Source organism: Camelus dromedarius, chromosome 6, assembly GCF_036321535.1.
Source record: "Camelus dromedarius isolate mCamDro1 chromosome 6, mCamDro1.pat, whole genome shotgun sequence".
NCBI lineage: Eukaryota > Metazoa > Chordata > Mammalia > Artiodactyla > Camelidae > Camelus > Camelus dromedarius.
Window position 1 is genome coordinate 39272785 of NC_087441.1, and position 12592 is coordinate 39285376.

General features: G+C 37.9%; 2 protein-coding genes across 4 annotated transcripts in view; one reads left to right on the plus strand and one right to left on the minus strand.

Moving 5' to 3' along the window:
* Positions 1 to 1240: 1240 nt before the first annotated feature.
* On the minus strand, positions 1241 to 7212 carry CALHM4 (calcium homeostasis modulator family member 4). 3 transcript variants are annotated; one of them, XM_064486751.1, is made up of 3 exons: positions 5254 to 5391; positions 2452 to 2584; positions 1241 to 2052 (listed from the first exon to the last, which is right to left on the minus strand). In XM_064486751.1, the coding sequence occupies exon 3, from the start codon at positions 2050 to 2052 to the stop codon at positions 1666 to 1668; it is 387 nt and encodes a 128-aa protein (XP_064342821.1). In that variant the 5' UTR covers positions 2452 to 2584; positions 5254 to 5391; the 3' UTR covers positions 1241 to 1665. The 3 variants fall into 3 exon arrangements, with proteins under 3 accessions (XP_064342821.1, XP_010977444.3, XP_064342822.1); XM_010979142.3 differs by lacking the exon at positions 2452 to 2584 and having other exon boundaries at positions 5254 to 7212; XM_064486752.1 differs by lacking the exon at positions 5254 to 5391 and having other exon boundaries at positions 2452 to 5223.
* Positions 7213 to 11294: 4082 nt separating this feature from the next.
* TRAPPC3L (trafficking protein particle complex subunit 3L) overlaps positions 11295 to 12592 on the plus strand; it is a 45802-nt gene continuing 44504 nt past the window's right edge. The window contains exon 1 of the mRNA XM_031456205.2: positions 11295 to 11385. The gene's annotated coding sequence lies outside the window, so the exon portion shown is untranslated. The remainder of the gene's footprint in view (positions 11386 to 12592) is intronic.

The following is a 12592-nucleotide window of genomic DNA, read 5'->3' on the forward strand; positions in this document are numbered from 1 at the left end:
CAACTTGCCCAGTAACTAATGGGGAGGGAGGAACAGGTCTGCTGTCCTAGCAAAGTACTATACTATGTGTCTCTTACTGGTTAAAAAAAAGATAGTTTTCTTAAAATTCATTTTTATTTGTTTCCATTAAGTTTGAGGGACCCATAATTTCACACAAAATACTCTTCCATGATTGTGTAGAAGTAGATAGTAACTGATTGCATTTTAGACAGTCAATTTCTCTGGTCTCCTTGAAAGTGAATCTTGAAAGTCAGCTTGACTATTCCCAGTTGGCCCATTGCCCAGTAAGCAGCCATAATTTTGGTTTTAAAAAATAAAGAAAATCCCTTATTTTGCTTATTTTGGCCAATGAATTAGTTGTTTAAGTGAATGAGTCAAAAACCAGTCATGAGACACTACATATTTCAGAAAAAAACCAAGATAAAATAGGAAACTGTCAAATATTAGAAGTGAAAGTTAGATAGGTCTTCCTTTTTAGAGTTCTAGATAATGGACATACGAAAATATAGGTTGCAGTCTTGCTTCCTAAAGTGGATTTTGAGTGCAAAGGTGCAATTTGATAATGAAAAGGCACAAATGTTATGGTTACCACGGGGGAAAAGGGGTAGGAAGGGATAAACTGGGAGTTCGAGATTTGCAGATACACATTACTATATATAAAATAAACAAGTTTATACTATATAGCATGGGGAACTATATTCAATATCTTGTAGTAACCTATAATGAAAAAGAATATGAAAAGGAATATATGTATGTATATGTATGACTGAAACATTATGCTGTACACCAGAAATTGACACAACATTGTAAACTGATTATACTTCAATTTAAAAAAAAGAAAGAAAAAGAAAAAAAAAAGGCACACATGGTATCTCTATGGTGGAGCACAGGGGGAAAGCTTTCTAGAATAAACTTTATATATCAAAGCTATAAAAATGCTCCTAGTCTGGAGGTGCTACCAATGACATTTATGATACTAATGAGGATACGTTATGCATCATCTTCCCCTGATTATGGCAGGATGACTCAAGACCTTCTTGACTGGGCTTCTCCTTTACATGTTAACAGTTTAGAAAGGGCTTTTATCCTAGTTCCCAAAAGGTCAGATATTTAAGCTTGAAAAAAGAGGAGGAAGCAGTGACAAGTTCCTGGATATTATAGAGAGGTAGAAATTGGGGGGAAAAAACCCCAGAAATTAGAGACAGGGAAAACAGTGATAGAAGACAGGGACTGCAAAGAGGAAGATGAAAGTAACATTTATTGGCACCTATTTTATGAAAGGCGCTATGCTGAGTACTTTGCTTATATTATCCCATTTAATTAGCACATATAGCTTTACAAGAGCTCTGTGAGGTAGCTACTATGTGCAGGTAACAAAATGGCACTCAAAGATATTAAAATTTTTACATAGCTAAAAGGTAACAACTAAGATTCAAATTTTGACATGACTTCAGATTTCATATTGTTTTCATTAGACCAGTCAGACCATCAATGAAATTTCAAAAAGAGATATCAGATAAATTGACTTTGAAAATAGCATTTAGGATGGGCTTATGTAAACAAATATCAGAAGAGAGAAAAAAAGATGAAGAGATTACACTGCAACTCCATCATCATAGAAATAAAATAGCTGTTAAGCAACCTGAGTTGTGAAAGGTTCTATAATTAAGATTTTAACTCAATATCTCCTGATTTCCCTTCCTCATTATCCTCATCCACCCTGTCTCCCAGGAAGCTATAGTGACCTTGCAAGTCATCACCAATGCAGAGAAAACCGGGTATTGAAATATCTTTCCAGTCCCGACACGAGGGAATACGAATGTGTTTGACATCTTCAGTTCCAGGAATGAAGCCAAATAGCTTCTTGATGCGCTGCGTGATGAGGAGTCGCGAGTGCTGCTCTGCAGCTTGTTCAAAGAGCTTTCTCTCATTGCAGAGGTGGGTGGTCCAGTAGTGATGCTGCAGAGAGGTGAGGGGGGAGCAGCATCTCGCCAGACAGCAGGAGACTAGGACAGCAGTGGTTGCCAGGGTGATCAAAATCCAGCCTAGCATCTTCCCATAATTATTAAAAAAAAAAAAAACAGAAAGCATCCATATATCAAATAGTCAAGAAACAGCCATGGGAGGAGGGATTCCCACAAAACTGAGAACTAGAATATGGGTAAGAAATGTGTTTTTCTCATCTTTAAAATATTAACAGGTGCTAATCATTTGATCCTGGTTGCAGGGATGACATAGGGTATAGGCTCAACCATTTCACCTTGGTTTTGGGATTACCAAGGATTTTGACCCGTTAACATGGAATAGATTCTAAATCCCATCCTTGAAGTGGCAGACACTATAACCTACCTTTGTATAAGGTATGTAAACTACATTCTTTGATTTTAGCTCAAGCCTACTTTTCAACTATCAGGTATAGGTCCATGCATTTGGGGGGCACTTAATAAATACTTGGTAGTGATGGTGATGGTGATGAAGATGAGGGTCTGGTAGATAATTATGGTGGTCTCATTACATGTCTTCAATGATGTGCCAGCAAATATTCATTGACATTTCTTCCTGAATTGCTCCTTCCTTTTCTTTTCTGTGACCAAAGAAAGCCAGTGAGCAGACTCTTATGTCCCTAAGGGTGTAACACCTATTATTTCTCTTTTCATTTTCCTCTCCCTTCAAATAATCATTTGTTGGCCAGTTTTATGATTTGTTTTTGAAACACACTTTGAAAGGAAAAGGAACTAGATTTTATTTGCAACTATTCACTTCTTCCACTCTTAAAGACTGATATAAACAGCTATTTTCTACATTAAGAATCCTTTTTTTTTTCATTTTCATTATTCTTTTTTCAGTATTTAGTGGTTGTTATGTAGGGTGAGAGAGACGAGGTCCACAGATTTAGGGAAACCAGCAGCGTGCAGCCATAGTCTGGAAGGTGAAGGTCTCTTCCCCAGCTGTGACTCACCAACAGGCCTGGAGTTACCAGTGTGCACAGCAGGATAGCTGTACTCTATAGAGGCTAAAACCTACAAAGTGATACTCATCATAATTTAACTTAATAGAGGCCAGCATAGCAGAGGAAAGGTCATCTCAGTTGCCCATTAACTCATCAGGTATCATTTATTGAGCCCCAGGTTGACCTCCCACCATGTTCTGGGTATGGTGCTTGGTTACTGGGACTCATATGTGAATAATTTTAGATACATTCATTCTCTCTGCAGTCTTTAAGCTTAAAAAGGGAAACAAATTAACAAGCCAAGAAATATGGTAAAATAGGATAGTTTTTGATATGAATAAATACAAGGCCCAGGGAAGCACAAGGGAAGAGAAATAACTTATTTAAGGGAAAGAGTGTCAGGGAACACTTCCCAGAGGAGATGATGCGCAGTCTTAAATTATTAAAGAGGATTTCACCAGATGCAAGAGGTTGAGGAGAATTCTAATGAGGGAAGAAGTCAGAAAAATAAGAGTGCGAAGAGTTGGGATAACCTCATAAAGTTTGGATTCACAGGGTCATAGGAATACATAGGAAAATGGTCAGGGGCCAGATATTGAAGGATATTGTATCTCATGCCAAGAATCTGGATTTATGCTTAGGCTGGTAGAAAAACCACTGAAGGACTTAGATGGGTGGGAGGGGTAAGGGGGAGGCCGATCACTCAGTTCTCAGAGTGATGCCTGTGGCATGAGTATAGAAAGTAGATTGAAAGGGGGTGAAATCAGTGGCTGGAAGGTATTTTAGAAAGAGGTATGGGGCAGAGAAGGGATTTGAGCTTAATCTGATCTGGTGGTCAACCCAGAATAATCCAACATAAAGATAATACACATTCCTCAAATGAGATTGAAGTTCAAGGTATTTACAGAAGGTGGCCTGGTGAAATAGAAACATCATGATCTTTGGATATCACAGTCAGCCATTTATTAGCTCTGTTAACTTATGAAAGTTATAAACTCTGTGAGCTTTGGTTTCCTTGTCTGTCAAATGGGGTTGATTATACCTTTGTCTTAAAATAATGAGGATTAGAGTCAAGATATGAAATATTTATACACTAAGTCAAAAGCATCTCAAATGTTAGTTTTTCTGTCACTATATCAAAAACCCCACTGGCTGGTGGCATTCAGAGCTGTAAAACTGTCTCTTCACAGAATTGTGTGTATCATTAAATAAGATATTTTATTTTGATCTTAGGAGCAGCTTACCATTGTGTATTATATCTTAGTTGTTTTACAAGCAAGGACATTTTTTAAAGTTAAAACTGCCCCATTGATTTTTTTTTCACTTTTCAAAGCTCCTCTGCCAGAGCTTTAAGGCTGGCGTAAATAGGTGGAGGCAAACCCTTTCCTAATGAGATTTCTAATTTTCCTTAAACTAGGCCAGATGTAACATTTCAATATTCTGTATGTTGACGGCAAATTTTTTCAACTAAACAGCATTAGCACTTCTAAATTTTAATAGCTGAAAAGTGACAGGTCAAAAAATGCCTTTGCAATAAGTAGTTTAAAAAATGTGTTTTTACTGCATTGCAGTGATTTGAAATGTTTTTCCCCCCAATCCCTTGGAGAAACTGATGAAAGCCAATGATTCTTTCTCTACTGACAAAAATGCACTTTTACATCTTTAAATTTAACCTGTAAGAGCAGTAGGTTTAGGGCCTCCTCCCTCTTCACTCCACCCCCTCATACAAACCTATCTAAGGATACTAAATTTAGAAGCATCATTCGAGTTTTTTTGGGGGGGAGTTTATTTTTAATCATAATTAATCTTTCTGTAATTTTAGATAAGATTTTAATATATAAGAATGCATATTTTAAAATATTTATGTGCAGCAAGATGAATTTAGTTATATAGTAAAAATAATTTTAATAACAATATCTAAAATTCATTTTAATATAGATTCTGAACACAGTACTGAGCACTCTGGATGCATTAGTTCATTTATTACTCCAACCCTATGTGGTAGATCCTACCAATATCCATTATACAGCTCAGAAATGTGAAGTGTGGATGAATTATATAATTTGCATAAGGTTTTGCAGGTTAATAAATGGCAAAGCAAAACTCAAACCCAGGTCTGCTGACTCCAAAGCCCAGAATTCTGACTATAGCTTTGTCACTGCTCAGTAGAAATCACTTTGATGAATGGCGTCTACTCTGTGTTCTACCATCAGACAATATGAGAAGCAGCAGGGATGTGAAATGTTTCCAGCGACTATAGTTAATATGGGAGAGAGAGCAGAAAAGAAAAATCAAGAACTTACTTGTGACTGATATCTGTGCAGAAGAGTAACTTCATCTCTCACCAGGATTATGTCCGCTGGAGCTGATTTGCAACATGGAAACCCTGCTAGGATCTCTTTTCGTTTGCTGGCGCTGATGTTGTGAAACACTGGGTAATGGTCCACAGATGCGAATTCACTTGCTGCGCATTCGTAGTAGGTGCCTGTCAGCAAGGTCACTGCCAGCCACGTTAAAGGAGCAACAAGTGCCCTCCCAGTGATGCTGAAGAACCGAAGGCAAGCCAGCTTGCGCTCCAGGAGGCTGATTCTCCGCGGTGGAGGGACACAGATGCAGTACTCACCGGCAATTGTCCACGTCTGGCTCCTCAGAGCATAACCAGCAACCAGAAGTATTAAGGCAGGGATGACTAGAAAAGCAGAACCATAATAGAAATTTTTCCCAATCTGACAGGGACATTTGAACGTGAATGAGGAGAACAGCTGTTGGCCACCAATAGTCAATGCAGCAATTAGAGAATTGATCAAAGTTCCACTTCTCTGCAGAGAAGATACAGTATTGTTGAGACCTCGGCTCATCGTTGAGAAGCTCTTACTCAGATCAGCTTGTAGCCCTTTCTGATCATTAGACTCCACCAGCTATAATCATTTTATGGGATCTTACTGGTTGAACTGGTTGTGTCAATCTACCCAACATCCTCACATGTTTAAAGGATTCTAGCATCTTGTGTACTTTGTGATTCCTGAGCTAATAAATGCACCTCAGATTATAGCTGGAGGGACCTGAAGGAGAGATTCATCTGGCCTGAGTGATGGGGGAAACTTCTTCAGTGTATCTTTCTACTGTAAAGAGGTTGGCTTGCTTGCAAAACAAATTGCTGTCATCTTTCAATGTGCTGCTTTGTGTGACACAAAAAGCTCAGCACCAGCAAATAAGGCATTGGAAGCAAAACAAAGAACATTCCTACCTTTGCACTGGTCCAGGATTTTGTTACCATAAAGTTATGGCATAAATAATAATGGAAATTATCAAATACTAGATTAATCCAAAATCTAGAGCTGTCTGGAGCATCTGTAACGTAAGAGTTCTGCCAGAAGATCCCAAAAGCTTTTCCAAGACAAAGCTTGGCTAACCCTAAAGCCAAATCACAACAAAAACATTCTAACTTTGCATAAAAATGTGTTTGTGTTGACAGAATACAATAACGTGTTGCTTTAAAAGTTAAGCTGCAAATATGCTTATATGGTATCTTTCTGTCATATAAATATGTAATATTTGGGTAATTAATAAAGTTATATATCTATAAATAAAATGGCCAAATATGTGAAATGTTTACTGTGTTTATTTAATCAACAAATATTTATTGTATAACTTCTATTAAAAGGCCCTGGAGTAAGCTTGCTTGGGCTCACAAAACTTGAATAAGATGTAAATTTCTCTTTTCAAATAAACTCTCAGCTGGATAGAGTTAAATACATAATTAAGGAATTGAAACATAATGTGAAGGATTTCACCCGAAGTGTGGTATAAAAAGACAAAGAAATAAAATAATACATTTTTTAAAACAGTTAAAGAAAACAGAAAACAGGTTAAGCATCTCTATGATCTGTGTGATAGGATCTCCAGAAGAGAAAATGAAGGGACTGGCAGAGAAGCAGTATTGGAAGAGAAATAACTGAGAATTTTTGCAGAATTAAAGAAAGTTCTTACATCAGAAATGTGTTATATATTCAGAGCAGTGTACCTAAAGACAAGTTTATATCTGGACACCTGGTAAAACTGTAGCTTGTGAAAAATAAAGAGATATTCTTAAAAGATACCAGAAAGAAAAGACAAATACCCTACAGAAAATAACAACAGACTGATAGCATGCTGAGCAGTAAGGACAGAAACTAGAAGACAGTCTTCCAAGTGCTTAGTACCAGCTCAACTACCTATCATTCAAGATAAAGTAAAATAAAGGCACATAAAGACGAAAGGAATTTACCATCCACAGACCTTCATTAAGAGAATTGCTAAAGGATGTAATTCAGCAAGGAAGAAAAACAAACTGCAGAAAGACATGGGAACCGAAAATGATGACAGGGACAAATGTATTTATTAAGTTTCTTTAATTATTAGCTGTGGAAATAACTACTTTTTATTTCAAAAGATACAGCTAAAGTAATCCATGGTTACAATAAGACATCACTACATATCTACTAAAATGGCAGACACTTGAAAGATGCTCCATTGGTCTCCAATTACCAAACATTGGTAAGGATTGCAGAGCAACTGAAACTCTTATAGACTGATGTTGGAAATGTAAATGGAAACAACCACTTTGGAAAATTGACAGTTTCTTTAATTTGCCTGCCATATAATGCAGGCACTTACCCCTAGTTATTTACTCAAGAGAAACGACAGCCTATGTCCACATGAAAACTTATGTATGAATGACCATAGCAGTTTTATTTATAACAGCTGCAAACTTGGAACAATACAAATGTCCATCAACAGGTGAATCAACAAATTGTTATATATCCATTATAAGGGAATACTACTCGGCAAAATAAACAGAATAAACAATTGATATAGACAATAATAAGAATTAATTCAAAATAACTTTCTGAAAGGAAGAATTCAGGCAAAGGAACATACACTGTATGACTATATAGATTCTTAAAAGTATAAATTAATCTACACTAATAGAAAACAGACCAGTGCTTGCCTAGGGAGTGAGGGAGGAGGAATAAGAAGAGAGGGATTGCCAGGGGGTGGGAAAACTTTGGGGACTGTATCAGTTTGAATCATGAGCTTTTAACTGATGTAGGTGACTGAGTGGTGGATGGTACAGAAAGGCCAATGCCATCGAAAGAAGAATTTATTATTTATATTTACCAAGAGAAGGAGGAATGCCAGGCCACTCCGGGCCACATGGGAAGCACCAGGTTTGGGCGGAAGGCAGAAAGGAGGAGGGAGAGCCTAGGCCACAGGGAAGCCTGGGGCTTCTGTGGGAAAGGCAAGGCAGGTCCAGGAAAACAGCTTAGGGTTGTCTGATTTAAATAACTCTAGTTGGCTTTGGCTTCCATGGCAGCTACTGCTGCTTGTCTGGTGCCTGGTCCTGGGTTGATTTAGAACAGACGAAATACTGACTTGGTGTATGAGAGTTAGACAAGAAAGTGAGTCACAGTATGGATTCCAGATCACACAAGAAATATAAAATACATTGGCTGTTAGTCTGGCCCTGTAATTAAGGAATGAAAACAAAGAATCAAAGGAAACACAGTCAATACAGCAGTGATGGAAATATTAATTACACTGATTGATTTGATGGCTTCAGGGGTGTATACATATGTCAAAGCTCATCAAACAGTACATGAATTATATCTCAATAAAGCAATACAGATTTTACATATAATTATTAAATAATAGAAATACAGTGCCTAGATCATTCAAAATGGATGACACAAAAAGAGAATAATGACAGGAAAAGAAGTAGTAAAGAAAGAGAAAAGGATGGTAAAAAGAAAACACAAAATAATAGTAGAAATGAAACCAACACATCAATAACCACACACACACAAAATTTAAAACAGCTAACAATTACCAAGTACTTCCTACACCCCAGGCACTGTTCCAAGAACAGCATCTTATTTGATCCCTGTAATAATCCTATGAGGAGGTACTAATACAATCCTCAGCTTTTTTACAGATGAGAAAACTGTGGCGTGTCAAGATAAAGGAAATTGCACAGGGCCATAGAGACAGGAGTGAAAAGGCCAGGACTAGCCATGCTCTTAACCACCACACCAGAGCTGGGGTAAATTCACCTACAGAGTGATTAAAAATAGAGTCATGCTGCTTTCAAGTGACACACCTAGACTACACACAAAGTGTGAAAAATAAAGGTACTGAAATATACCTCACTGGGAATAATAATAATATCATTATAAGGCAAAAATTACTAAAGGCAAAAAGAATCAAAAGGGCTAATTTTGAACACTTCATTATAATAGAAGGAATGATCCATTATGACATATGACAATGGTCGGCTTGTATGTTTTTGACTGCATAACTGAAATATATAAAGCAAAAACATTAAATTATAAGGAGAAATTCTTATAGTCAGAGAGATATTTTTAACATATCTTTATCAGAAATGATTGATCAAGTAAACATTAGAAAGGATATAAAAGATGTGAAAGAATCAAATTAGCAAGCTTTGATAAAGATGTAGTGCTCCATACCCTAAAAATTGAGAATAAGCATATTTATAAGCTCCCCATTAGTCATTTGCCAAAATGCATTGATCATGTACAAGATCACAATGTAAATTTCAGCATTAATGTCCAATAACAAGGAAACAGATTTTAAATAACTATGGTAATAGAATGCCAAGGAGTAGGGACTGACAATCTATGGTTCAGGGACCAAACTGACCCACTGCCTGTTTTGTATGCCTTTTGAGCTAAGAATGATTTTTCCATTTTAAAATGGTTGGAAAAAATTTTTTTGATATTTTGTGACTTGTGGAAATTACATGAAATTTAAGTCTGAGTGTTTATAAATAAAGTTTTATTGGCACATAGCCACGCCTGTTCCTGAATTGTCTATGGCTGCTTTCCCCCCACAACAGCAGAGCTGAGTAGTTGTGACAGAGTCTGTATGGCCTTAAAGCCTAAAATATTTATTAGCCAGCCGTTTATAGAAAAATTTGCTGCTCCCTATTATAAAGCTGTGAAAATAAAATAACTAGGATGACAGGTATGGATAGACATACATCTTAAATAACTTTGAAAGAAAAATGCAAGCTGTAAGAAACATGGAGTATGAAACATTATGTAAAGTCTTAAAAGAAAATAATGGTCCATATTCTTTATGGTTACTAACATCTGCAGGATTTAGAAACATATATAGGAATAAAAAATACCAAGTTCTGGGTAGTGGTGACCATTGAGGAGGAAAGAAGAGGATTAAGAAAGGTACAGGCTATTTCAACTGTATCAGCACTGCTTTAATGCTTAAAGCAAAGCCTGAAGGATACATAGTAAAGCTTGGTAGTAAGTACTACATTTTCCTTATGTTTATAATTTCATATTTTAAAAATTCATTTAATAGGGTAAAGCAAGTGGAGGAGGAAATTGTAGACCATTCTTTCAGGGAACAATGTAGGAAAGGATGGAGCATTGATTGATTGACTGAAGTCACTATTGAGGTGTCAAAGTCTGCTGTAAAGGAGTTTGTTGATGACAAATTCTTAAGCTTTTATTAAAGTTTTATTATTGTTTACTGTTGAAAGAGCTAATGACTGCATTTGCAGAACCAGCATGTAACTTGTCAATGAAAGTAACTGATTACATCCATGAGTAATCAATTTTCCTTGGGGTTTTATAGCCAAATGTTCTCCTTGGTAAAGGTAGCTTGTTGTTGCCTGTCTATTCAACACATAAAATGTCTATTCCTCAGCAGGGATTCACCAGCTCATTCACTGAGTATATGCTGGTACCTGGGGCAGGGAAATCAGGTCTGACAGCTAGAGCTGTCCTCAGCGGGGTAGGAGTGCTGAGCAAATTAACACTGATTCTACGTAAAGAATTTCACTTATAATAAGCACCAAAAGCAGCCTTAAATAGAAAAAGAAGTTGAAAAGGATGACAAGCCCCTGGACCAGATGTTACAGTAACTGAAAGTGGCTTTGCCTTGCCTGGGAGTTTGTGGATGATCCAAATGGTGCACATACAGCTGACACATCAGTAAACGCCCCCTCTTTAAGCGTCTCCCCAGTTCTCTACTCAGCTGCCGCGCCACCTCCCACAGGACCTGAACAGGGGAGTGGCCCAGTTCACCACTAACTTGTGTTGACTGGCTGCAGTGCAGATATATTGGTATTGAAGAATGTGTCATTTTTCCAACCTCGGCTCCAAATTCAGTCCTCGGCTACAGAAAGAACTCTTAATACAAGAGGCAAAATTTCTCTTCTGCATTATTTTTAATGACTCTTCTTCCTAGTTTGCTGCCAGGGCAGACATTATAGGTCATCTACCTGTTTAAAACATAACCTCTGTGCTTTCTTTCATTTACAGGAAGGGCAGTTTTACATTTTAAAAAAAGAAGAAGAAGAAGAGCCTGGGGGACACAAGGTTCACTCAGATCAGAAGAGCTGCTGCAGGCAAGTAGGTTTCATAGTCTGAACACCAGTAAACCAGCGTCCCAGCCAGTGCCTGCGGCTGTGCCTGGGCAGGTCCTGCTCTTGCTTGGGTGGTGCTTGGCAGGGGCTCCTTCTGAAAGCCCCGTGGTCCTGGCTGCAGGGGCAGGGGAGAGGGGGTGACCCATCACTCCAGAGGAAGAGCTGGCTTTTTCTAATGAACCCACAATGTCCCAAATTCTCTTAGTGGCCCTGATATCACCATACCACAGCCACTAGAGTTTAGTGAAATAGATTCCTGTGTCATCACTTCCTTCCCACCAAGTACGCAGGCCTTCTCTGTTTTTCTCAGGGATCTCTCATTCAGAGCCCAGAATTCACCCCATACTGGGCCCAGGGACATGCTGTCACCATACCTTAGTAGCTGTGGTGAGTCTGCTTCTAAAAGATTTTGCTCTAACACATTAGAGTATGTGCAGTAGAAAAAAAAAAAACAAACATTTTTTGCTTTAGAGTCAGCAAATTTAGCCCAAATCCCTCTTTGTTGCCAACTATCCAGCTAACCTTGAACAAGTTTTTAACCTCTCTGACTTTTAGGGGATACATTCCTATCCTAGAAAATGGCCATGATTACAGTACTGACTATTACACAGATTGTAGTTGAATTAAACTGGGAGGGAGGGGAGGAAAAATGTGTTGGAAACTGAAAAGTTTATATAAATGTAAGGTGTTATTAATCTGGTATGGAAAACCTCCCACACCCCCAACCGAACAAAACTGATTTTCCTGATAATGGTGTCATAAAACATAGAATTCCATTCAATATAGCCACCTACAAAAATAGTCTCTAGTCACTAGTGTTTATATAGTGCATTATCATGTTTTATAGCACAGATTATTTCTTTGATAATCACAATTATTCCATCAGGTAAGTATTATTATTGCCATTTCCCAGATGTGGAAACTGAGCCAAAGCAATAAAATAGCTGACCCAAGGCCACACAGCCAGTAAATGGTTGCAAGCAGCTTAGCCTGAGCCTCCCAAATGCTCCTGGGCTCTTTGAACCACACCTAGTCTGTCAGTGTCGGGCTGCACCTCGCAGGCCTGCAGGCCTGTACTCACCCAGCTTCAAGACGGAACAAAGAGCCTGGAGTCAGGGACAGAGACATCAGTGGTTTAATGGAGAGGGAGAGTTTATATATCTGAAGCAAGGTCCTGGAGCACACCCTGTGCG

Coding starts and splice junctions, on each gene's coding strand:
- CALHM4 (XM_010979142.3), bottom strand. CDS start 5,808: ATGAGCCGAGGTCTCAACAATACTGTATCTTCTCTGCAGAGAAGTGGA. Junction 2,053..5,253: donor TGCACAGATATCAGTCACAA/GTAAGTTCTTGA, acceptor AATTATGGGAAG/ATGCTAGGCTGGATTTTGAT.